At 30.6% G+C, this 26,971-nt stretch overlaps 3 protein-coding genes across 5 annotated transcripts; 2 read left to right on the top strand and 1 right to left on the bottom strand.

Annotated features, from left to right (window-relative positions):
• The first annotated feature begins 9,024 nt into the window (after positions 1-9,024).
• Positions 9,025-13,437, top strand: LOC107460208 (homogentisate phytyltransferase 1, chloroplastic). 3 transcript variants are annotated; one of them, XM_052252814.1, is made up of 14 exons: positions 9,059-9,077; positions 9,180-9,374; positions 9,592-9,639; positions 10,032-10,324; positions 10,474-10,557; positions 10,655-10,729; positions 11,071-11,154; positions 11,239-11,328; positions 11,665-11,766; positions 12,009-12,104; positions 12,185-12,256; positions 12,339-12,434; positions 12,884-12,988; positions 13,170-13,437. In XM_052252814.1, the coding sequence occupies exons 2-14, from the start codon at positions 9,320-9,322 to the stop codon at positions 13,209-13,211; spliced, it is 1,242 nt and encodes a 413-aa protein (XP_052108774.1). In that variant the 5' UTR covers positions 9,059-9,077; positions 9,180-9,319; the 3' UTR covers positions 13,212-13,437. The 3 variants fall into 3 exon arrangements, with proteins under 3 accessions (XP_015934049.1, XP_015934055.1, XP_052108774.1); XM_016078563.3 differs by having other exon boundaries at positions 9,025-9,374; positions 10,044-10,324; XM_016078569.3 differs by lacking the exon at positions 9,592-9,639 and having other exon boundaries at positions 9,025-9,374; positions 10,044-10,324.
• A 1,463-nt stretch (positions 13,438-14,900) lies between these two features.
• On the top strand, positions 14,901-19,389 carry LOC107460245 (lysine--tRNA ligase). The gene is made up of 16 exons (XM_016078597.3): positions 14,901-15,112; positions 15,224-15,299; positions 15,384-15,452; positions 15,532-15,697; positions 15,790-15,883; positions 16,168-16,253; positions 16,434-16,552; positions 16,637-16,696; positions 17,324-17,449; positions 17,553-17,835; positions 17,932-18,031; positions 18,123-18,279; positions 18,398-18,541; positions 18,622-18,690; positions 18,815-18,958; positions 19,041-19,389. The coding sequence occupies exons 1-16, from the start codon at positions 15,009-15,011 to the stop codon at positions 19,077-19,079; spliced, it is 1,836 nt and encodes a 611-aa protein (XP_015934083.1). The 5' UTR covers positions 14,901-15,008; the 3' UTR covers positions 19,080-19,389.
• A 5,976-nt stretch (positions 19,390-25,365) lies between these two features.
• On the bottom strand, positions 25,366-26,283 carry LOC107461010 (uncharacterized). The gene is made up of 2 exons (XM_016079439.1): positions 25,936-26,283; positions 25,366-25,800 (listed from the first exon to the last, which is right to left on the bottom strand). Exons 1-2 carry the CDS (start codon positions 26,281-26,283, stop codon positions 25,366-25,368), a joined length of 783 nt encoding a protein of 260 aa, XP_015934925.1.
• Positions 26,284-26,971: the final 688 nt, after the last annotated feature.

Below are 26,971 nucleotides of genomic sequence, written 5' to 3'. Positions count from 1 at the left end.
AAATAAAAGAGATGCAGTATAATAATGAATAATAATATTTTATAGTTTATAAAAAAATCAAAAAGTAGAAATCATGCATCATAGGAGGGGAAAAAATTACCAAATGGAAGAACAATTAGTAAAACATGAGATTGGTTTTTAGCACATATGACTTTTTAACTGTGAATAAGTTATAAAATATAGAAATAAGTAAAATAAAAAAATAAATGAAATTAAAATGTTTAGTCCTACTACATACATACAAGTTTTTTTGACAAATAAGTCCAACCAAATTAACCATAACCCAACAAAACTCACTTACATAATGCGTGCGTAAAATTATGCCGTTCTTCTTCATATTTATTCTTCTTCTTCGTGTTCTTCCTCCGACGTTTGTATCCTGCGTTTCTCCTCATCCTCCTCCTTCTTCTTCTTCTCCTTTTTCTCCTCCTCATTTTTCTTCGCGTTCCTTCTTCTTCTTTACATGTTTCATCCTCATCATCGTTCTTTTTATTACTGGTGTTGTTGCTGCATTTTTTTTCTCCTCCTCTTTCTTTTGATTTTGCATGTATTTTTGTTTGATTTTTTCCTACCAAAAAGAATTATGATAAAATGAAATAAGAAGAAGAAGAAGAAGCGGAACATGAGAAAAAAAGTTTTAAATTGTACAGAATTTATTATAATAAAAATACACCGAAATTTCTTAACAATAGCACATAAATTTCTTAGTTTTTACACCAAAATTTTGCTACAATTGCACAAAAATATTTTCTTTAATGCTGCATTTCTTTTCTTTTTCTCTTTTTTTTATTTTCTTATTTCTTTCTTCCTTTTAGGTGAATGAATGTAGGTTCATCATCTTCTAAGTAATTTTGCAGCATTATGTATTTTTTTTCTTTATTTGATTTTTTTATTTTTATTAAGAGAGTAAGATAAGAAGAAACTTGAGAAGGTAAAACAAAAAAAAGTGAATAAAAAAAAAGAGATGATGTTGAGGGAAAAGAATAAGAAGAAACAGCAAAAGATGAGAATGAGAAAGAGAAAAAGTTTTTAATTATGTAGAACTAATTAGAATAAAAATACACAAAAATTTCTTAACAATAGCACATAAATTTCTTAGTTTTTAATTTTTATACCAAAATTTTGCTACAAATACATACAGATGTTTCTTTAATGCTGCATTTTTTCTTCTTTTTTTTATTTCTTTTTTTGTTTAGTTGAATGAATGTAAGTTTATCATCTTCTAGGTAATTTTGTAGCATTATGTTTCTTCTTCTTCTTTGTTTTATTTTTTTATTATTATTTTTTTAAGAGAGTAAAACAAAAAGAAACTTCAGAAGACAAAACAAAAAAAAAAAGATAATGATGATGATGATAAAAAAAGAAGAAGAAGTAGCAAAAGATGAGAAGGAGGAAGAGAAAGAGTTTTGAATTATGCAAAACTTATCAGAATAAAAATACATCGAAATTTTTTAATAATAACACGTAAATTTCTTAAATTTTACACTGAAATTTTATTACAAATACACATAGATATTTTTTTAATGCTGTATTTTTTTTTCTTCTTTTTTTTTTCTTATTTCTTTTAGTTAAATGAATGTAAGTTCCTCCTCTTCCAAGTAATTTTACAGCATTATGTGTTTTTTTTCTTTTTTGTTTGATTTTTTTGTTTTTATTTTTATTAAGAGAGTAAAACAAGAAGAAACTTGAGAAGGTAAAACAATAAGAAAACGATGAATAAGAAAAAAAAAGCAGATGATAATGAAGATGATGATGATGAAAAAGAATAAGAAGAAGAAGTAGCAGAAGATGATGAGGAGGAAGAGGAAGAGTTTTAAATTATGTAGAACTTATTAGAATAAAAATACACTAAAATTTCTTTAAAATAACACATAAATTTTTTATTTTTACACCAAAATTTTGCTACAGATACATACAAATATTTTCTTCAATGCTGCATTTTTTTCTTCTATTTTTTCTTATTTTTTTATTTTAGTTGAATGAATATAAGTTTATCACCTTTCAAGTAATTTTGCAGTATTATGTGTTTCTTTTTTTTCTTTGCTTGATTTTTTTGTTTTTATTATTGTTAAGAGAGTAAAACAAGAAAAAATTTGAGAAGGTAAAACAAGAAAGAAAAAGATGAATAAGGAAAAAAAAGCAGATGATGGTGGAAAAGAAGAAGAAGAAGAATAAGAAGAATAAGAAGAAGCAGCAGAAGATGAGAAGGAGAAATAAGAAGAGGAAGAGTTTTGAATTATGTAAAACTTATCATAATAAAAATATACCGAAATTTCTTAACAATAATACATAAATTTTTTAGTTTTTACACTGAAATTTTGCTACAAATACACATAAATGTTTCTTTAATGCTACATTTTTTCATCATTTTTTCTTTATTTCTTTCTTTCATTTAGTTGAATGAATGTAAGTTTATTATCCTNTGAATAAGAAAAAAAGAAAAAGATGATAATGATGATGAAAAAGAAGAAAAAGAAATAGTAAAAGATGAGGAGGATGAAGAGAAAGAGTTTTAAATTATGCAGAATTTATTTGAATAAAAATATACCGAAATTTCTTATAAACATATAAATTTTTTAAATTTTACACCGAAATTTTGCTTCAAATACATACAAATATTTTTTTAATGCTGTATTTTTTCTTCTTTTTTTATTTATTTCTTTTTTTAATTGAATAAATGTAAGTTTATATTTTTTCAAGTAATTTTGCAGCATTATGTGTTTTTTTCTTTTTTGTTTGATTTTTTTGTTTTATTCTTGTTAGGAGAATAAAATAAGAAGAATTTTGAGAAGGTAAAATAAGAAAAAAAATATGAATAAGAAAAAAAAGAAGGTGGCGACGATGATGAAAAATAAGAAGAAGTAGCAAAAAAAGATGAAAAGGAGACGGAGAACAAAAATACACCGAAATTTCCTAACAAATACCACATAAATTTCTTAGTTTTCACACATAAAATTTGCTTCAAATATACACAAATTATTTAATGATTGTGACACACAAACTTAGTTTGAAAACAACACACAAAATTGACTGAATTATCAATAAAAACACATCCAAATCAATTTAATCCAGTTGAGGAATTTGTCTTCTCAATTAGAGATATGTTCGATTTTCGTTTCTCTTCTTTGATTCATGTAATCAATTGATTCTTAATCTCATTTTTCTTCTTATTTGTGTTATGAATTTTCGTATAAAAACATACAAGTTTAGAATAATCTTTGTAGAATTTTCAAACTATACGTCACCACTTGATTCGATTCAAAACAATAATACAATTCGTCCTGATTCAATTGAAAGTCTGAATCTATAAATGCACCGAAAAATTGTTCATCTCAACCTTTGAAATGAGTTGTTCATCAATATTGCACAGAAATTGAAAATACACCAAAATTAGTCCAAAATAAACCATATTAGAAACTAAAATACACCGAACTAGAAATAAAATAGATACATCAAAATAATAAAATTAGATTCAGAACTCGTACATTATATTCAAATTAAAACCATCAACCATGCACAACAATTTTCACAGACATAAACAAAATGATTATACAAAATCATAGACTACTAACAAACTATATTAACTAGATTCAAACTATACTTCACCACTCGATTCGATTCAAAATAATAATACAATTCGCCCTGGTTCAATTGAAATCTCAACCTATAAATGCACCGAAAAATTTTCAAAATACACCAAAAGAAAAGAGTTCCAAAAAATACACTAATTTATAATTGAAATATACTGAAACGAGAACGGAACGGATTTATCACAATAATAATTCAGACTCATAACTCCTACATTACATTCAATTCAAACCATTAACCATGAACAACAATTTTCACAAACAAAAAACAATAGTATTCACCTACAAAATTATAAACTACTAACAAACAACATTAACTAGAAACGAACCACACCTTAACCACTTGATTTGATTCAAAACAATAATCCACTTCGCTCTGGTTCAATTTGAACTTGAATCATTCATTATTTTGGACAACGAAATAACTATTTAAACTTGATTTCACGGCTTGATTTTAAAAATTTGAATCCAAATCTTCAAATCAGGTAAAAGAATATTGAACTTGAACGAAGAAAACGTAGAGAACGAATAAAACATAGAGAAGGAAGAAAAACACAGAAAATGCAAAGATAAAATAGAATGTAGAGACACAAAAAACGCTGAAAAAATTTTAAAAAAGAAATGAGAACCGTATAAAAAAGATAGTTATATATTCACGCGTCGAGTCAAAAATTTATTAGAGATAGTGATGCATCAAGGTAAATTATGTCAAAACTATTTGTTTGGACTTGTTTATTTTAAATGACTTGTATGTAAAAATTAATTATAATTTTTTTAAATAAATCGATGAAATACTCACGACAATATAATTGATGATAGGCACATAATTATTAAACAATAAATTACAAGCAACTATTAATAGAAATATTAGATTTGATATTAAAATAAAAATATAAATAATTAATAAAAATTTAAATCTTAAAAACAAAATATTTAAAATAAAAAAAATAAAAAATTTTGATAAACAAAAACTCAAACATTATTATGATAATAAATTAAATCAAATAACATATAATTGAAATAATTAAATTAAATAATTAGTATAATAAATTAATTATAATTATTACGATTAATAAAGTAGGCCAAATAAATAAAACATATCTTATAAATATATCATGCAAAAAGTATAACGCTTTTAAAAATTCTTAATAAAAATATATAAGGCTAAAATATTAATATAAATTAACACAAAATCAATTCATTTATTCTAATAAAATCAAATAATTAATATAATAGATTATTTATAATTAAATACGGTTTAAATAATTTAATATTTGTCTCAATCAATTTAAATAAATAATTAATTATAAAATTCTTAAAAATTATTAATCAAAATATATAAGATAAAAATATAAATTAAAATAAAATTAATTTATGTATTTCAGTCAAATAAAGTAATTAATTTAATTGATTAAATATAGTCAACTAAAATATTAAATAATTTAATATTTACCTTAATTAAATTAAATAATTTAAACTCTCGCTCTCCATTATTTTAACCTAATTGAAAATAGCATGCAACGAAATCATGAAATTTCTTTTCGTACTTATAGATTATTATTGCACAATGGGGGCGGTTATTAGAAGTCAACATAACAAAGGAAATATAGTATGTGTCGTCAACTTGGCCCAAAAACTTAGCAATACATAATAGGTCACTCTTAATATCACCATGTTTTGTGGCAACTGGTTAAGGATATAGCCAATAATTTATACTTTAAATGATAATCTTTTCATACTCGCTTAAAAAATCGTGGGTTTAAATGAGTATAACTTCCTTTAAGCTTAAAGTAGAGTCAATTATTTGTAATTAAAAGGTGAGCACGGTTATTACTTATTAGCAAGTTGAAGTTTTACGCGAGGGTAACACAATAAGAGGAGGAAACAAATGGCAGCTTTCATTATGGGTGGAAATTCAGGTGCAGTTGACTTCATATGAAGTTGATATCTAAGAGTCATTAGATGATTTGACTGATTTGACTAAATTCTTATCTAACAGTTTTGAGATATCAACTTCACGTGAAATCGACTTCACTTGAGTTTCCACCTTTCATTATTTATACTGCTAATAACAATATATAGATGAATCTCATCATCATCCTAGTAATAACTAACTATTCTTAGAGTTCTTACTCTTATATAACTTTGACTATTTAGGTTTGAATTTCATTGGACCTATTATAACCTATGATGCACGGATACTGATACGAACACAGGACACGTCGATACGTAAATTTTAAATATTACAAGACACAGGAATACGCATACATATAAAATATAAAGTATTTTTTAGATAAATCGTAATGATATTTTAATATTTTATTGATATTAAAATATAAATTAATTTTTTAAATTATTTTTAATGTCTTATTTTAATTATATCAAGTATTTAAAATATTTCTTTTGTTTTAATAAATAATAATATATACTATATCTAAATTTATTTTAAAAATATATCTTAAGAATAAGATCGGACACGCTGACACGTGATGGTATTTAGGTGTGTTCAAATGTGTCCGGAGAAGATTTTTTTATTTTTTATTGAGACACGTTTTGGACACAGCAGACACGCGTGTCAGACGAGTGTCGATGAGTGTCGTGTCCGAAATGTGTCTGACACGCAGTCACGATAACTCAGCAAAGTATCCGTACTTCATAAATTACAACTAACTTAATTCAAGTCTGCTCAAGTCATTACTAGGAAGAGTAAAGATATTAATCATCGATAATATTTATTGATTTGGTCAGCATATAACCAGCAGAGAAATGTGAACTATTAGATGAAATCTCACACCAATCTCACACAATTAAATCATCATTAATGACTATTTGATTACTATCAATCACAAAAGTTGCTGACCTTAACATTTCTCATTATTTGTTTTTAAATGTTCAAACTCATCATAATTAATCTTATTATTTAGTTAAATAAAAACAATTATAAGCATGTTTTGGGGTTTTCCCCTGTACGTGGTTAATATATAGAAAAAAACAAACACAAGAGAGATAGACAAAGTAATAAAGTGGGGTTGAGAATTATTGAGAGTCACAGAATAGAGAATTCCTTATTACAGGAATCCTGTATAACAAGGACGATATACAGTTTAGCCTATCTAAGTAGCTATGTATGGAAACAAATGTCGTAACTGAAAAGGGTGGTCATCAGTCACATGTCAGCCAGCTATCTTCTTTCTCTTCACAACCACCAATCAAATATCATGCACCCTATTCCTCCCATAATTTACCACATAACTAAACAATGGAATCTTGAAGTATCATTTTTGTTTTCTATAATTTTAGATTAAAAAAAGACCCCTTTTATTCAGTTTTCTCTTATTTGAGAGAAATTCTTGCACGTAAATACAACTATTGAATTGGTGTAAGAATTAGAGTAGTAATCATATAACAGTTTAATTATTATTTAATTATTTATTATAAATAGTAAAATAATTTTAATCAACTTTGATATTAAAATAACCCTTGGTGAATTTTTTAGCTTATAAATACTACAATGAGTGTTGGTTCCTAATTCCGTTTCGGGGGAGACATAAAATGTGAGTGAATACGGATCTTTGAGAAAAAACATGCGAAATATTAATAAGCAAACTAGCAATAATGGACCACATTATTATAAATATCTTGGGTAAAGGACGATCATACATTTCTTTTTTTAAAAGGTTTTCTATATGATAATAATCATTCTAATTAAAGAAAGAATGTGATTTTTTTTTTCCTTAGGTTTATTTGATGTACATACATCTAATATAAAAGAACTAACATAGTGTTACACACGTATATACGATAGGTATGTATGTGTGCTGCAGAATTAAATTAATACCACAAACCATTTTTTAAATATTAAACTGTTATTAATTAATTATGTATAATTTCTTTTGAGAACTAAAGGACCAGTTTAGCTTAAATCTTTTTGACCCAAAAAAACTTTTAATTTGCTCAAGAATAAATTGACCTCCTTGTATAGATTTTATAAATAGAACAAAGCGTTATAATGTTCTTAGTTAATATTTAAGAATACTTATATGTTCAATTACTTCTTCAAAATCACGTCTTTTTAACGGTCCTGTAGTACTCAAATAGTAGAATATTATGGATCTGACTCTTTTAAAGTTTTATTGTTACTTTAGACCAAAAAAAAATATACTATTAATCATATTTGAATTAAAATAATAAATGTACAAATAATAAATGTTATAAATTTAAAGATAAATAAAATATTACTTTTTCCAAACATTATTATATTCAAAAATGAAATTTTAGGATTCAATTTGATTTCATTTCATTTGGTAAATTAAAAATAAAAAAATAAAATTGACTAAATAATAAATCTAATATTTTAGTATTTAGTCGAATTTAACTTTAATTATTAAATAAAAAATAAGTGATTAAGATTAGTTAAACAGTAAAATCATTACACTTATTACTTACTTTGTTTTATTAAAAAAACATTTTTACGCAACTCATTAAAAAATCTGTATATATATTAAAAATTAGTAATTAATTAATTAATTGCATTGAATATCTAAATAAAAAACTAATAAACTAGATTTAGACAACATTATTTGATTATAAAAAAATATTGAGTGAATTTATTATGTATTCCTGTATTTTTTATATACTTCTATTATAATTAATTATTAACAATATTAAATCAATAAAAAATAATTTAAATAACAGTACTTTTTTCATCAAAATAAATATAAAATATATTAATTTAATATATTTTCACATAATATTTTTGTTTATGTCTCATTTATCAAATATCATTTTGTATTTAGTTTCACTGTTTCATTCTTTCAATGAGTCAAATGTTTCGAATTAAAAAGATTAGAGTAAAGTATCGTTTTTGTCCCCAACATTTGGGGTAAGTTCTATTTATATCTCTAACGTTTAAATCGTCTTATTTGTATCCCTAATGTTTATAAAAGTGATTCAATGTTATCCTACTATCAATTATACTAATAAATCAGTCATTTGGATGTATTTATTTTTAATTAGATCTCACTTGGATGTGTTCGATTTTAATATTATACCCATTATTTGTGTTTAGATTCAATTATGTTCCTAAAAAAGTGAATTATGTAAATATTGTAGAAATTAGTTTTAACTTTTGATGAACTATTTTTCGGAGTGGATCATCGATTTTATTCGAGACATTCAAACTAAAGTGTTCATGATGTGTAATTGATAGCAGGATAATATTGAATCACTTTTACAAACGTTAAAAATACAAATAAAATGATTTAAAAATTTACCCCAAATATTAGGGACAAAAACAATACTTTACTCATTTAAAGATCCATTTGCCTTTTTTTTTATCTAAACTTAATTATTAAAATGACCTGTCATACTTTGTATCTAGGAAAAAAAATCTAAGGAGAATCAAGTAAATAGAGTATGAATTTATTCGGAGTTTGGGAAGTAGCAAATGGAGATGCCGTGTGTCTCTATCAATTTTAGTCGTTGATAGTGGTGGGTGCTACTGTTACATGACAAAGCCAACGCTTTTTGCTTTTTCCCTCTTTGCCCCTCAAACCTCTGAATTTCAGAAAGATCTGCTTTTGGTTTTTGCAGGCAAGTAAGTAAGTACCGTGCCGTGAGCAATTCCATGACTCTTTCATGAAGTAGCTACTAGTTCTGTGTGCCTCTCACTCCACGCACTCAAAAACCTAAACACTCTTCAATTCATTCATTCACTCACTCGCATTGCGCAGATGAATTCTCTGCTTCTTGGTTCTTTTCCTAATAAAGCTTCACTAGTTACCCCTGGTATGCTATGCTATGTGTAATGTTGTTTTGTAACTAAAAATGACAATGGAATCTGCAACTGAGATGTATTCGAATCTAGTAGCTTCTTCTATTCTTCTTCGTTTTTCTTTTTCAGTAATTGGAGGATGAAAAATTGATTTATTTACTGTGAAGTGTGTACATAAATAGTTTTCGGTACTCCTTCTTTAATTTTTTTTCTTTTTAATTAATTTTTCAGGTGGAAGTTGTTGGAGGAGTAAAAATTGGACAAATAATTGTTTGACTAGTATGTTCAGGATCTCATATAGACCCATACCTATACTTCTCTTTAGCTTAATTGTTTATTATTTTTTTTGTTTCAGTAAACTTGATAAACACGAATGGAAAAAGAAAAATGGAACGATTTATGAATATATAAATCTTCAGCTGTCATGATTTAATGACTATTAGCAGTTTAGCAATACTCTTTTTAAGTTTACTTGTGGTATGACATTGTGGCTATGATAATGATATCAGTTAGTTGAGTAATTAACTCTCTTCACAGGGTCCTAGCTTTTCCCTTTGATAATAATTATGAAATTCATGCTTAGGAGATTCTTTCTTATGATTTATTTTACAAGAAGAAATAATTTATATTTGGAGGTGTTCTTTGCTGTCTCTGCTACTAACATCCACCAGTTGGTACTCTAGGTTCTTACGCACCACCAACAGCTTCATGGCCCAAAAGGAAGATAAAAAAAGAATATAATTTTCTGAGGTTTAAGCAGTCAAGTTTAGTATTTCGTTGTGAAGGCATTGAGGGAGGGCCTACATGCCAAGAATGTAACAGAAAACATATTGTGAAAGCGACCTCTGGGCAATCTTTTGAATCTGAACCTCCAGCTTTTGATTCAAAAAGAATTTTGACCTCTGTTAAAAATTCATTGGATGCTTTCTATAGGTTTTCCAGGCCACACACGGTTATTGGCACCGTAAGTTGAACCTCTTCTAGAATTTTTCTTTTAAGATAGTACATGGATGGTATGGTTAATACTTTAATTTATTTGTTTGAACCAGTTTTCTGGATTATTGTAATATTCTGATTATTTTAAAACTGACCACTTTATCTCTGTTTGCATAGGCATTGAGCATAGTTTCTGTGTCTCTCCTAGCAGTGCAGAAATCATCAGACATATCTCCTCTATTTTTTACTGGTGTGTTGGAGGTGAGCCACTGAAGTGTGTTGTTTCTCTTAAATGGCTAAAAGTTTCTGTTATTTCCTTCTAGTCTAGTAATGCATTTTGGAGTTTTCTTCGTTTCAGGCTGTGGTAGCTGCCTTGTTTATGAATATTTATATTGTCGGATTGAATCAATTGTCGGATATTGAAATAGACAAGGTATGGATCTTGCTAATAGAAATAAAAATCTTGGTGACTAATAAATGCTTTTCTTTTGTACTTGGCTTCTGAATTATTCAAGTAGAATTGCTATGTGATTTATCAGTTAACTCACCAAGTAGGATAGTCAAAAGCCTATATATTGGGTGTGAACAGTTGTTCCTGCAACTTGAGCACGGAACAGTTAATATGATTTTGACCACCATATTATGGTTTAGATATTATTGTAACTTTGATGTGGTTATAAGTTATAACAACACACAACTTTTTATAGCTGTCAAACTTTTCCAGGGAAATTCCACGTGGGTTGTCTTATTATTGATCTGTATATCTTATTGCAGATAAACAAGCCATATCTTCCATTGGCATCCGGTGAATATTCCATTGGAACTGGTGTCACAATTGTTGCATCGTTTTCATTGCTGGTACCATATAGATTCAATACTTTTTCCAAAACAAGCTTTACTGAAATGGTGGAAAGAGGCTTACTGCTTTGTTCTCTTTTACAGAGTTTTTGGCTTGGTTGGATTGTAGGTTCATGGCCGTTGTTTTGGGCTCTTTTCATCAGTTTTGTGCTTGGGACTGCTTATTCAATTGATGTGAGAGTTTCTTTTTCGTTTTTTTTTAAAGACCTCATTTTCCCCACAATATATTATTCAAGGTATAATACTTGAATGGTCATCATACATTGTCTTCATTTTAAGAGTCTACATGTTCAGCATATTACTTGCATTATCAAATTTTGAAGCCATAAATGTCAAACAATATCCACTTGTCTTGGTTTTTCTTTAATAAGAAAAGAATGTGTTAGTTGCAAGTTGAATTTAAGAGTTAAAAAGTATAAATAAGGATCCTCGCCAATAAATCCTGATTTTGGAAAAAATTATTGTGCGACATCACTAATCTGTTTTTAGCGTTGTTTTCCAAATTTTCAGGTGCCACTCTTGAGATGGAAGAGATTTGCAGTGCTTGCTGCAATGTGTATTCTAGCTGTCCGTGCAGTAATTGTTCAACTTGCTTTTTTCCTTCACATGCAGGTTTTGTTCCAGTAGCCTTTCTACACATGACAGCAACAAGTCATTATCTAAAGTTTTGGGGGTTGGCTTAGTTGAATTCATGACATACTATAGTATATGAAATCACACGCAACATGGAAAACATATTTTTGCTAGCTAGTACTAGGGAGTTTGATTCATTTGTCTCACTTTTCAATCCAGTAAGTGAATCTTCCCCAAGAAGTCTGATGGTTTTGGTTGCTAATTCATGTGACATTGTCTAGACCCATGTGTACAAGAGGCCAGTTGTGTTTTCAAGACCACTGATTTTTGCTACAGCATTCATGAGTTTCTTCTCTGTAGTTATAGCATTGTTCAAGGTTCGAGCCTCTAATTTCTTAGAATTTGGATTTATTTAACATAAGATGTGTGTGTAATGCAATTACTGCATTTCATGTAGGATATACCTGACATAGAAGGAGATAGAATATTCGGCATCCAGTCGTTTTCAGTACGTTTAGGTCAGCAGCGGGTATGCTCTTCAAATTGCACATTTCAGCCAACTTGGTTATGCCTACTCTATTCCTTGGTTGTCACTAACTAATCTTTTGCAGGTATTTTGGATTTGTGTCTCACTCCTTGAAGTTGCTTACGGAGTCGCCCTCATGGTGGGAGCAGCTTCTCCTTGCCTTTGGAGCAAAATTATCACGGTAAGGTGCTTGTTATATGTATGGTCTACAGTATCGATGTGCTATATTCTGGGAACTGAGACTTTGGTTTTGAACAAGTGTAGACTCCAGTGGGTTACAGACTTGCAGTAGATATATAGTTTACCTCATTCTATGGCTACCTTTTTACTATGGTTGTTAGTTCTTAACAGTTTTTTCCCCACTCATGTCTCCCTCAAATATAAGAGCTTATTCACCGATTCATGTTTGGCAGAGTTCATGGGAGTGGACCAAACTCAAATTTTGCTTAATATTTATCAACTTGGATAAAATATCCAACCTTATATCATTTTGATCTTGATATTTGTTGTAAAGTTAAAAGTGATCTTTATAAGAGGCAAGTTTTTAGGAGGAAAGTTGCATTTCACAGATTGGTATTGATTGAATGTATCAGCAGTGTCTGAAATGTATTCTATGCCCCAATGTTTTAGGGCGTGGGACATGCTGCTATGGCTTTAATTCTCTGGTTCCGTGCCAAATCTGTAGATTTCAAGAACAAAGCTTCCATAACATCCTTCTACATGTTTATCTGGAAGGTAATTTCAGCTGCCTTTTGTTCATCCTTTGTGGTTGTGGAGTTCATTTTCCATAATTGTTCAAAATCATATCTTTTGAATGAAACCTTCTTCAAGTTTTGAATTCTTAGCGAAACCTTTTTAAGCCGCTATTGAAAGCACAAGACCGAGGTGGAACATGATGTGTTCTTTGTTGTTGCAGCTATTTTATGCAGAGTACTTGCTCATACCTTTAGTTAGATGAGTATGGGGCGTCACCCAATCATAGCCGTGAAAATAGTTTTACAATTACATAGTGCTCACAGGCCATCATCATACATGAGAGATGAGCCTACAATTTTATTAAGTTTTAACTGGAATTGTAAATGAAATATGATTTGTTAACATTGATTTCTGTTTGGTACTCACAGATTTCTCATTACATTTTATGGACCTGTTACTTTTTCTTGGAATGTTTTATTATAATCTCATATTTTGTTTCCTTTAATGTGGTCTCATTATTCCTGTCTGCCTTTTGTTTTCTTGATCGTCTTCGTGCAAATAAGTTGATTAGTTGTCTGCTATTAGTTGAAATACCTAAGAAAAATAATTGGTGGATCTCATTCATCTTTCTGATTATCCTCCTAACTTCTGAAATATCCATTTGTTTCTTTTAAGAAAAAATCAAATCTTAATAGAAGTTTATGCCCCAAAATAATGATGATGGTAGATCGTTCCCTCGTGATTTTTGCTTTCTTAGAGTGGACGAGTCAAGCATATGCCAGTTATAATTAAATCTTTGAAGGATCTTATACATTTTAAGGAACTCCTATAGTGTCTCCAACAATAACATGTAAGGGAAATTGCAATTGAGGAATGTTGATTATAGCTCCTATATTGATATTAAATTAACTTCCAATAATCCAATCCTTGCCATATTATTATGGATTAATTATTTTTTTGTCCTTCTTAAATTTATGTTTTGTGCAATTAATATTTAAATATTAAAAATATGTAGGTAAACTCTCGAGTTTTCAAAATTATGTAAGCAAGCCCGAGTTTTTCAAAAGTATGAATAAATCGACTACGTTGACAACTTTTTTTTAATCACAACAAAATCCAAAGTGTTAAAGTTGTATATTTGGAAAAATTTAGATAATAATTTGCATATAAGTATATAACTCAAAGTCTAAGAAAGCATAATACACTTATTTTAGATAATATGCAAATTTCGAAGTTTTTCATCGATTACTTCACACACTTTTTAAAATTCATAAACTAAAGTTTATAAGGTAGTAAAGTAAAATTAATTGGATGTGAATATAAAAAGATTGAAACTCAAGTGCCGTTAACTGTTAATGTTGCAAGTGTGAGGAGTGTTGAAGTTAGTCGCACATCAAAGAAAGCAAGGAAGAGTGATGAATTTATAAGATGAGAGATCCATTTACTTGACATCTTAAGATTTTGAGTTGGATGTGATGTCATCTCATTTTATGTTCTCTCACTTGATTCCTCCCTGAAGTCTCTCGGTTGTCGAGAGCTCTCCACAGTTGGTATAGAGCCGATGGTTAATCGGACGTGTCTCACACCTTAAGGTTTTGGTCCAACATTAACTTCATGTGAAATTGATAATTCGAAATTAAATAATTTCACAGATTTGACGAAATTCCTCGTATCATCTGAGTTTTCGCAGTATAAAAACAACCCCCCAAAAGTCAAAAACTCATTTGATGATCTTAAGTTCTTAACCCATCCAGGGTCCAGGTACCATTTTAGTTTTTTTTTTTTTTAAATTAGACAACCCAGCATCAATTAAAACGGCCCAAAACAAACGACTGAATCATTTCGTTCAGCTTACAAAGCTACAGTTTTTCCCTCTCGTCCAAAAAAAAAAAGCAACAGTTATTCCCAAAACGACAACGTCCAAAGACAGAATAAAGAAATATAGGCGCCGTTTTCAGAACGCGAAAAAACATAAACCCTACTTCTCTACTTCTCCATTTCTCCGAGTTCACTATTCTGTTTTCATTCGATTACTCTTCCGGCAATCGTTCTTCCTCCAATGGCATCTCCTCCTCCTTCGTCGTCGGAGGCCGCAGCTCCAACTCCAACTCCTTCTCCGTCGGCGGCCACAGCTCAAGCTCTCGGCGGCGAGCTAAGCAAGAAGTGAGTTCCCCAACTCGTTTCATCTCCAGCGCAATTTGCTCTTCACCTATCACCACTTTCTTCTGTCGCAGGAAATTTCATATAATTTTATTTGGTTGGTTTTGTTTTCAGTGCATTAAAGCGTGAACTGAAGATCAGACAGAAAGAAGAAGAGAGAAAGCGCAAGGAGGAAGAGAAGGCCAAAAAGGTAAATTAACCTCCTTCATTTCCATTTTCTTCTCTGCATTATGTAGCAATATGCAATTTTAACTTTATAAATTGATAACTGTAGGCAGCAGAAACTCAAAATGCTCAAGCTAACAAGCCTGCATCTGCTGATGATGAAGATATGGACCCCACTGTAAGTTCCATTGCAGCACTGCAATGGTTTTCAATAGTGATTTGATTTTCTGAAATATTCCATATCTTTTTGGGTGCAGCAATACCTTGAGAACAGGCTCAAGTACCTTGCAGCTCAGAAGGCTGAAGGGATTAACCCATACCCGCACAAGTTCTCTGTGACCATGTCAATTAGTCAATACATTGACAAATACGAATCATTGGAAAAGGGGGAGCACCTTGAAGATGTCTCTGTCTCTTTGTCTGGTACTACCCCACCTTCTAATTCTTGGCATTGTATTTTCTGTGGTTTGTTTTTGTTAATTTATAACTTCTTAGTTTGTATGTTTGAATTCTAGGCCGGGTCATGGTTAAACGCCCTTCGGGCTCCAAGCTTGTCTTTTATGACTTGCATGGTGGCGGCTTTAAGGTCCAGGTTATCGCTGATGCAAGGTACAAAATGTAACTGCTGTTTTTACCGTTATGGCCATTAGTTTCAAATTTAGAAAGTAAATGTGAATCAAGAGGTAACATATGCTATGTTCTGTTGTGTTGCTTGGTACTTTGGCGCTTGACCAACTTGAAAGCAGTTTGATTTTTGTGATCAAGTTATTTATTTATTTTTTGTGTTTTTTTTCCTTTATTGTATTTTTACTATATATTGTTTATGCCGTTTCTTTCTATTCTGGTTGTGCTTTCATAATAGGACTAAACCCGTTTACATCTGTGGGATGCAGTAAATCTGACTTGGGTGAGGCCGGATTTTCCAAATTCCATTCTAACGTCAAACGTGGTGATATTGTTGGTGTTACCGGGTTTCCAGGTTTGAATGTTACAAACTTCCAGCTTGCTCAAATTTTCCACTGTCTGACTTATTATCCTTTTGGGTTGTTTTCATATATAATTTATACTATCCATCATCAGATGCCATAAATTCTTGCATTGAGGAGAATGAGTTTTTTGCATATCCATAAATCTTGTTTTCCTTTGTTCACTTGTTCAGGGAAGAGTAAGAGGGGAGAGCTCAGTATTTTCCCCAAGACATTTGTAGTGCTGTCTCATTGTCTTCATATGATGCCAAGGCAAAAATCTGCTGCTGCTGCTGCAGATGCAAATTTGATGGTGACTATAATTTCTTTCGGTGTTTTATGCTGTTTGAAGTTTATTTCATAGATAATGACATTCTTATTTATTTATTATATGCAGAAAGATCCATGGGTACCAGGAAAAACTAGGAATCCCGAAACATACATCTTGAAGGATCAGGTATTGCTAGCATGTAAAATAACTTGATAGTTTCCTCCACTGTTCTAGATTTATTTTCCTAATTTTACGAAATATTTTTGGTTAGTAGCTACTGTGAAAGTGTTAGTGTGCACCATTCCAGAATGAATTGAAATAGATGGATTCATGGCATTATCCATTCTCTTTTGTCATTGGTATCCATTTTTTTATTACCCGACGTAAAAAGTTCTTGTTATTCATGTCACCATATGCATGTTTGTATTTGAAACTTACCAAGTCAACCACATAAACTTCTGCTCATTATTTTACGAAGACCTACCCCTTTTCAGTTTTGCATGTATGATATCATTTTCAAATCGAACTATATTATTCTGACTTTTTCACCTAAATGAGTAAATATATCAATCATATTCTTAAATGAATTTGATAGAAATTTCAATATTACAACATGGGCCTCTGAAATTTGCTTAATTTCCCACTAAAATACAAATTTAAATCCCGAATTCTACTTTTTCTTACTTACATCAAGTTGAAACAAGAAGTTTTATCTCCTGTTTCTGTCTTTCTCTTAATTATGTCACTAATGACTGATTAACCATAGTTCTCTTTTACAATAGAATATCCAATTTAACTATCTTTGTTTATTAGGAAACAAGATATCGTATGCGCCACTTGGATTTAATGCTGAATCCGGAGGTCCGAGAGATATTTAAGACCAGATCTAAAATCATAGCTTACATCAGGAGGTTCCTAGATAACCTTGATTTTTTGGAGGTTAGTTGTCTGGTTATTCTGAGGCCATCTGCACTTTTATTTTATTTAATTTTATTTATTTATTTTTTCCCATCCTTAACCTACATTTTTTGGCTACTATCAGGTTGAAACACCTATGATGAATATGATTGCTGGTGGAGCAGCAGCTCGTCCATTTGTCACTCATCACAATGAACTCAACATGAGATTATTCATGAGAATTGCTCCAGAACTTTATCTGAAGGAGCTGGTTGTTGGTGGCCTTGATCGTGTTTATGAAATTGGTAAACAGTTTAGAAATGAAGGTATAGATTTGACGCACAATCCAGAGTTCACTACATGTGAGTTTTATATGGCTTACATGGACTACAATGACGTAATGGGGATAACAGAGCAAATGTTGAGTGGTAAGATTTTAAGAAGTTAGCAGTTTTGGTTGCTATTATGGGTCTTATCTTAAATAAGTAATGTTTCATCCAAATGATGTGGAAAAAATTAAATAGGTATGGTCAAGGAACTTACAAAAGGAAGCTATAAAATCAAATATCATGCGAACGGGATTGACAAGGATCCTATTGAAATAGACTTCACTCCACCTTTCAGGTCCGGTGTAAATTTGTTATTCATCAATGGCAGTGATTCTATCCATTTATATTTTGAGAATTTATTGATTTCCTTTCTCCTGTTATTACAGAAGGATTGATATGATTGAGGGACTGGAGAAGATGGCAGGCCTAAGTATTCCTAAGGACTTGGCGGGTGAGGAAGCTAATAAATATCTGAGGGATGCTTGCTTGCGGTATGACATTAAATGCCCTCCCCCGGAGACAACTGCTAGATTGTTGGATAAAGTAAGTCATGTTCATTTCAGTTGTTCTTTTGGACTATAATATCGTTCAAGTTTTTCCTACTTTAGAAAAGTGGACTTGTAGCTTCATTTTTCCTAAAGTTTTTCTTGTCATATTGCAGCTCGTGGGTCACTTTTTGGAAGAAACGTGTGTCAATCCCACATTCATCATAAATCATCCTGAGATCATGAGTCCCTTAGCAAAGTGGCACAGATCTAAACCAGGCCTGACCGAACGTTTTGAATTATTTGTGAACAAACATGAAGTAAGATTTCAACAATTATTACTTAGATGTAAATGAATGAATATATGCCCTGTTTTCAAAGTTTTTCTGTTTATTTCCAGCTCTGCAATGCATATACTGAGTTGAATGATCCTGTAGTACAACGTCAGAGATTTGCTGAACAATTGAAGGTTGGTTATGGTATATGATGCAATTATAATGTGCTGAAATGGTTCTCCACTCAAACTGTTTTCATAATTGTTTTTGCATACGAATAACCATATTCATTTTATGTGTGCCTCTTCTTTATTTCAGGATCGGCAATCCGGTGATGATGAAGCAATGGCCTTAGATGAAACCTTCTGTACGGCTCTCGAGTATGGTCTGCCTCCAACTGGTGGTTGGGGTTTGGGGATTGATCGACTCACCATGTTGTTGACGGACTCGCAAAATATTAAGGTTCATTCAGTATCAAGATTACTGTTTTTTCTTTTTCTCCTTTTTGCATCCACTTACCATCTTCATTCCTTTTGCTTCACAGGAAGTTCTTCTTTTCCCTGCCATGAAACCTCAAGATTAAACCCCATTTTCATGCTTTGTAGGTTTCTCTTCTTTTCAATACAAACAAGAATTCATTTCTTAAACAATACTGTTTTAATTTCATTGCTAGATTATTATGTTATATGGTCATTTACGTAGTTTGATTGGTCATAATTACTATCAGATTACATTGTTTAGAATTTTTTTTTAATTATTTAAGCTATTAGCTACCTATTTCTATTTGTGCCCCTAATATAGATCGGGCCCCTGACTGTTATTTAAGAAGACGGGTAATGCTACGGTGACGAATTCAAATTTTTTCTATAATGTGAGGAACTTATGTGTCAAAACTCTGAGTTTGACGCCTAATATTGAAACAGGCGAAATACATGTGGCAGGTTTCTGATTCTCACTGCCTGCTATAATAGACGCGTCAGTATTTGTTTTCCTTTTAGCTGAAGTAATTAAGTATAATTCTATTATTTAACTTCTGATTTAATTTGTGGGCTTTTCTGGATTGAGATGGACTGATTGGATTCCAAAAATCACTCTATTAGCAAACAATGCATTTTGGATAATAATAATAATAACAATAATAATAATAATAAAAAATTAGATAAGTGTTGTCTAGAAATTAAAATGTGTTTTATATATTTTTGTTTATCAAAAAGTGGTTGGAGCCAATAATTCTTTTTGTTGCAAATTAATCACGAATGATCAAAATGATATTACAATAAGAATTGTGGTTCATTTTTATATTGTATTATTATTTGGGGTCAATAACGCAGAATTTAAGTTCTACACGAGATAAAATCTAATTACTTTTAAAATAGAATGCAACTACAAAAGGAAGAAAGAATTTTTGAAAGAATTACTACTATTGTTATTATTAATTATCATTATTATTATTTTATTTTCTCATGACCCAGATATATTGTTGCCAAAGTGCCAATTGATAATTTTTGACCCAATAATCCATTTCGACCAAAAAAAAGTCCACAAATTAAATTAAGACATTAAATAATATTATATTTAATTACTTTAGGAAACAAATTCTAACACATCTGTAGCAGCTAAAGAAAATCAAAGACCTGCTGCATGTATCCCACTTTTAGAAAACAGGTGTCAAACTTAGATTTTAGACACATAGGTTCCTCACATGTAGAAAAAATTTGTTTTGCTCACCGGAGCATAACCCTAAAAAGACCCCGGGGGGATCGAGCACATTATATTTATAAGGGTGTGCTTGCATAATTTCTCTAGAAGTTGATTATATATATATTGAAAGATAATTCTTATCAATTTTTTCCAACAAGTTTTAAAATAAAAACTTTCGTAAAATTTTCTATTTGCTTTTGCTATGCGCTTTTCAAAAATCCAACATGTAAGCCTATCAGTGTGCAATTCTCATCTCACATTATGAAGGATGAACAACCCTTTGTTTTCAACTTTACAGGCTTTTACCAAAATCCTCAAAAACTCTCAATCCAATTCAACTCTAATCATACCAATTTCAATCCTAAACACTCTTCCACATTTTCAACCACTCATCTATCAATTTCCAACCATCCAAAACCCAACAATTCAATTTCAAAACCATTTCAATGAACAATTTAAAATCTAACAACATTTCACCAAGTGAATACCAAACCTACATTACCATATTTTGTACTTAATTATACTATATTTATTTATTATTTTTCATCACAACAAAAAGACTGCAATCATAAATTAATAGTAAAAAGTTAAAAAGTTTTGTATAGTTGCATTAAACAGCCATACCAGACTCATTATTATCATGCCCTATAAATACCATTTGTTCCTCAACCTTTCATTTGCAGTTTTGCACCACTTCATTTCATACATTAGTTTGTTTCTTTGCACATTGCTAACAGCCATGGATGGTGGTGGATTCTTCAAATCCAGCGTTATGAATGTTGCAAAAAGCATAAAGAAGACAGGAAAAGATGACCCTAAACGAGTGATTCACTCGTTAAAAGTGGGATTCGCTCTCACTTTGGTCGCGTTGTTCTACTACTTAAGGCTTCTTTACGAAAGTTTTGAAGAAGCCGGAATGTGGGCGATTTTTACCGTGATTGTAGTTTTAGAATTCACGTAGGTAAGTATCTTAACAGACTAGTGTTAGTCAAATACAAAGAAATAAAAAAAATATTAATCACCTAACCTTTATCTTATTAAGAATAATAAATGACGATATATTTGTTTGGTGTATGAAGGTGGAACTCTTAGCAAGGGTGTAAACAGAGGATGTGCGACACTATTAGCTGGTGTTTTAGGGGTTGGAGGTCAGCATTTACTGCTTTTGGTAAAAAGGGAGAACCCATTGTCCTTGGAGTCCTTGTTTTCATTCTAGGTAAGAATATATATGACAAGTAAAGAGTAATGCTTTTTACTATTTTTTCGAAGAATAAAGTAGTTATTTATATTTTAAAGGTTTTTATTCAGTTTTTAACTATTTAAATAATTTGTCTAAACAATTTGTTTAGAGATCATTTAAATAGTTTAAACAAACTATTCAAATAATTGGTCTAAACAAACTACTTAAATCAATTACTTAAATAATTGGAGAGAATAAAAATTTTTAAAGTATGAATAATTATTTTATTCTTCGAAAAAATGATAAAGAACATTACTTTTTTTTTTCTTGTCATATATATAAATTCTTATCTAGAATGAAAACAATGGCTCCAAAGACAATGGGTTCTCCTTTTTTTTTTTTTCAAAAGCAGTAGCTAAATGCTGACCTCCAACCCCTAAAACACCAGCTAATAGTGTCGCACATCCTCTGTTTACACCCTTGCTAAGAGTTCCACCTTCATACACCAAACAAATATATCGTCATTTATTATTCTTAATAAGATAAAGGTTAGGTGATTAATATTTTTTTTATTTCTTTGTATTTGACTAACACTAGTCTGTTAAGATACTTACCTACGTGAATTCTAAAACTACAATCACGGTAAAAATCGCCCACATTCCGGCTTCTTCAAAACTTTCGTAAAGAAGCCTTAAGTAGTAGAACAACGCGACCAAAGTGAGAGCGAATCCCACTTTTAACGAGTGAATCACTCGTTTAGGGTCATCTTTTCCTGTCTTCTTTATGCTTTTTGCAACATTCATAACGCTGGATTTGAAGAATCCACCACTATGATAAGATGTTCCAAACAAATTAAAACACTGGTGGTGAGAGACGACTTACATGGAAAGGATAAAAAATGCAAGATTGAGAAGACAAGATTATGGTGGAAGACATTTGGGTTTGAATAAAGGAGAGTCATATATAATATGTTTTTATGATACAAGGTCCATCATAGAAGTGTAGAATAATAAAAACACCCAATTCTTGGAGAGAATAAAGAGGCTGCAGTAGGTTGGGCTCAAAAACAAAAAAGCTTGTCTAAGGCCTCTCTGACTCGGTTCTTGATAAATATGGTAAGATAATAATGATAATATGGTAAATTGATTATATTTTAATATGGTAAGATAATAATAATAATGTTAAACTTATATTTCAGGATCGGGAATCCGGTGATGATGAAGCAATGGCCTTAGATGAAACCTTCTGTACGGCTCTCGAGTATTTTTCCGTGATCCTTATTACTTTGTGATTATGAAATTTCCGATACCATATTCATCTGAATGTCACTGGCAATATATGTAAATTAAAAAAAAAAAGGAATGTAACAAATTGGACAGTTATTAGTTTATGATTCTCCAACGTTTTATATTGGAGAAATAAGTAAAGTTATACANTGAAATACCAATGTAGTAATATACTTAAAAGCTTTTTAATAAGATTTTCTCATAACCTAACCGAAAAAAAAAAGAAATGACCAAAGTATCCTGAAGGTGAGAGCACATGATATACCAGCAATACCTGATGACAGAATAGATAACATTTTAATGGGAAAAGCTCTTTTAGGATAGATTCGATTATTGGTATGATTATGAACAGTTACTCAAAGCTTTAAAGGGTAGTTGGAAAAAATTTTAAAAAAAAGCCCGTGCGTTGTCGTGTGGACACTATTAGTAAAATGATCATTGGTCATGGTTCAACGGTCTTTGTTTTCATTTTGGCGCAGTAATTTCATTCTAACAATTCTTAACTGGTTTGGCTCAATATTTATTATTTATTTATTTGTTTATAAGATTATCTAAGTCAATATTCTGCTGCTTAATATCCAGCTTGACCAGACACGCAACTTTCACACCAGTTTCATAAGCAGGATTAAGGGATAATAATACACCAACATAATAAAAGATTAAGCCGTCATCATTTCAAAGCATGCAAACTTTATTGACCATTTTTCTTTAGTTCAATAATATAATAAATTAAATCTATCTTTGCTTCTTCTATTAAGACCGAATTCGTCTTTTAAAAAACTGTATATAGTTTTAGACTTTGAAGCAGTTGATACTTAGCCATCAAATCAAGTACTGAGAAAGTTAAGAAAATAAATTAAAAATAAAGAAATAATTTGGATAGTCTTGGTTGTTGGACTATTATTACAGGAGACAAAAAATGCAATAACAATGGTCTTGCTCTCAATGAACCTGTTCAACTCCATTCATCAGCAGCCAACTAGTTTTGTGAATCTAGTGTTTTTGGGTCAACTATTTTCATGATTGAGTGTTATCCATTAAATTGTGTAAGTTCCAAGTATCGTAATTAAGGGTGAATTGATGTCCAAAGTAACATCTGATAATGTATTACAAAAGTGCCCACCGTGTTGTGTGATGTGACTTTTATTTGTGCCCTCTCAGCTCCCCAATGGGTAATTCTTCAATGCCTTCCTTTGAGTTTTGAGGCCAAAACATTATGGGATTAACACTTTGTTTGGATGGATGATGAAAAATGAGAGGAAAAAAAATGGGAGGAAAGAAAATAGAAGGAAAAAAAATGAAAGGAAAAGTTAATTTTTTTATGTTGTTTGGATGAAGAGAAAATAGATGGAAAGAAAATGGGAGGAAATTTTTCTTTTATTTGGATGAAAGGAAAAATAGGAAAAGAAAAAATCATAAACAAGTGAAATTACATAAATACCATTCCTTATATTATATATAAATTATAATATACCAATGTATTTAAATTATTTCTAAAATAAAAAAAAGTGATCCCAATTACATTTAAGAATTTTAAAGTGTTATCTTTATTAACAATAATATTTTTTGAATTTATCCTTTTCTGTTGTCGTGGAATGTCATAAATAAAAATTAGTATCATTCTTTTTAAATACATATAAATAAATAATTTTTTAAAAGAATAATAAAAACTACTCATACTCTACATCATTAATCTCCTTAATCATATTTAAGAAAAAGTTCCACTAAATTATATTTACAAAATAAAATATTATCAAAAGTGACTAGCATTTCTTTCTTACTACGTGTGACAAAAAACCATATACAATTTCTATAAACATATAACAAAATGCAAAAAACGTAACAACGACCAGGACTCTAAAATAGTACCATTTTATCACCACACAACACTTTTCAAAAGGGTCATTCTTTTATCACCACACAACACTTTTCAAAAGGGTCATTCTTCATGGTCAGAGTAATCAGCATAGGTCTACGTCCAAAAAATCAATTGTACATAGCTTGAGTCATCTGTACCCATCTACTTCAAAAAAAAAAAGTTTTTCCGAGTTAAAGATATTAACACATGATGAATTTCTAGTTGTCCTCTGTACTCATTGGTCCCAAACATTTTCAAATTTTAGGATTCCTGCACGAGCATATACAACAAAGACAAATTAACACAAAGATCAGAGTTGATTATGATAATTTGTTTTATTGATATCTTTCTATTCAAACAACCAATCAATCTCAAAGTATCAGCAAAAACTGATTTCCAACCATGTGTTAATATAAATAAAACAGAAAATGATCTCTTGTTCAAATATATGTAGATATAGTCATAATTTACGACAATAAGAAACACATAATCAATTGTTAAATGCAATAACCTCAAATTAACCAGAGATTAAGCGCATATAAAAATTTTACCTGTAATGGTGAATGTTTTCTGGAAGTACCATATCTCCTAAGCGAACACCAGCAGCAGTCATGAAATGAAAAAGTGCATCCAGTCGCATTTCAGGTGGGATCCCAAAAATTTGGCGTTTTTTTTGCTCATTTTCACATAAAAACTGATAACATTGCATCCGAAATGAACCTACTAGACCCAATTCAGTCAACATATCCCATACATCTGATTCACTGTAAATTCGAGGCCTACTTTGTTGCATAATAGCTAATCCTTTTTCAGCAATCGCGACTTGTCTTTCAATTAATAAGATTTATTTTTCGGCGATTGAAACTTGCCTCTCAGCTACAGAAGCTTGTCTCTTAGCTAATTCAACCTGCCTCTGAGCCACGTCATGTAGCTTGCTAGACAGATAACTACCCTCTTTTACAGCATCGGTCATGGTAGTAATTCCCAAAGCAACTTTCTCATACTGTGCCTCCAAAAAATCATTCATAGGAGACTTACGCTTTGTACCTCTCGAAGTTGAATTCCCTCCTACTTGATTTGGCTGACCATGAGGAGCACCTGGTGAATCTAAAGTAACAGAAAATGTTGGGATATCATGTCCCGTATTCACATCTATGTCAGAAAATCCAACATTTTCAAAAGAGTCATTCAAGTCAATGGGATCTCTATCAAGTTGCTGAATCCTTTCTCGTGAAGTAGCAGCCCCTTTACCAGTAGCTCTATCAGCTCCGAACAACTCCTTCAAAATATCATAATACTTAATTTGCATTTTTCTCCATTTTTTTGCTTGAGGTTTCTCCTACATAAAAAAATGTTAAAATTATTTTGTGACTCACTTCATCACTGATATAAGTAATAAAAAAGTATAAGATACCTTAATAAAGTCTTGCCACACTTTTTCTTCAGCTTCAAACTTTCTAGTTACAGGATTCCATGCAAATCCACTTAAGTGATGAAATAAGTCATACGCTTCAGCAAAATGATCTTTCAGTGTCTTCATTCTATTCTTGATGTGGTTCTTCGTTATGTGTGGACCTATAGTTATACTCAAAGTCTTCACAACATTGGCATATGCTTCAGTTGTCCACGAGCCATCGTGTCTATTACCTTTCAATGCTTCTTCTGTTAACGCATTTAACAGAGCTTCATCCATCTCATCAGACCATCTTAAGTTGTCTTTAGAAGGTTGAGTTGCTTCTATTTTATTTCCTTTATTTGGCATTATTTAACCTGTAACATTTTCTTAAAAAATCCAATAAACAACTTTGACAATAAACTACACATATATATACATATTCAAATATATTAAATGTATAATCACTCATAATGTTTGATACACATTCCACATTTCAATCGCAATGTTATCTCGTAATAATGCTGCATGCCTATATTCCTCATCACGTTGTTGAATTGGTTGTGATCTATCTATATTGCGTTCTTGTAGCAATTCTCTATCAACCTCATCAATTATAGATTGATCAACATCAACACCCATCAAAAAGTTATACAGTATACAACATGCCAAAAAAATATCTCTCATAGTTTCAAATGAATAATATGGTTCAGTGTCGCCAGCTATAATTGGGAATCTTTTCTTTAGAACTCCAAAACATCTTTCAATGACATTTCTTAATGAAGAATGCCGGTGGTTGAATAGTTCTTTAGGATTTTGTGGCTCACGTAGTGAATACTCTTTCAGGTGATACCGAACACCTCTATATGGTGTAAGTATCCCAGGCTTCAGCATGAATCCAGCATCGCCTAGATAAAATTTTCCTACAACAGTTGCATACAAAAATTAAAGTATAACACACTATGATTATAAATTTAACTTTATATAGCTGATTTCGTAAATTATATAAGCACAGACCTTCGGGAATTCGAAGTGGATATTCCCTACTTAAAGCATC

Source organism: Arachis duranensis, chromosome 1 (genome assembly GCF_000817695.3).
Source record: "Arachis duranensis cultivar V14167 chromosome 1, aradu.V14167.gnm2.J7QH, whole genome shotgun sequence".
NCBI lineage: Eukaryota > Viridiplantae > Streptophyta > Magnoliopsida > Fabales > Fabaceae > Arachis > Arachis duranensis.
Note: the sequence above shows the minus strand (reverse complement) of the source record. Positions and strands in the feature narration are given on the sequence as shown.

Coding starts and splice junctions, on each gene's coding strand:
- LOC107460208 (XM_052252814.1), top strand. CDS start 9,320: ATGAATTCTCTGCTTCTTGGTTCTTTTCCTAATAAAGCTTCACTAGTT. Junction 10,730..11,070: donor CGGATATTGAAATAGACAAG/GTATGGATCTTG, acceptor ATCTTATTGCAG/ATAAACAAGCCATATCTTCC. Junction 12,435..12,883: donor TTTGGAGCAAAATTATCACG/GTAAGGTGCTTG, acceptor CCAATGTTTTAG/GGCGTGGGACATGCTGCTAT.
- LOC107461010 (XM_016079439.1), bottom strand. CDS start 26,283: ATGCCAAATAAAGGAAATAAAATAGAAGCAACTCAACCTTCTAAAGAC. Junction 25,801..25,935: donor TGTGGCAAGACTTTATTAAG/GTATCTTATACT, acceptor GATATTTTGAAG/GAGTTGTTCGGAGCTGATAG.
- LOC107460245 (XM_016078597.3), top strand. CDS start 15,009: ATGGCATCTCCTCCTCCTTCGTCGTCGGAGGCCGCAGCTCCAACTCCA. Junction 15,113..15,223: donor GGCGGCGAGCTAAGCAAGAA/GTGAGTTCCCCA, acceptor TTTTGTTTTCAG/TGCATTAAAGCGTGAACTGA. Junction 15,300..15,383: donor AGGAAGAGAAGGCCAAAAAG/GTAAATTAACCT, acceptor TGATAACTGTAG/GCAGCAGAAACTCAAAATGC.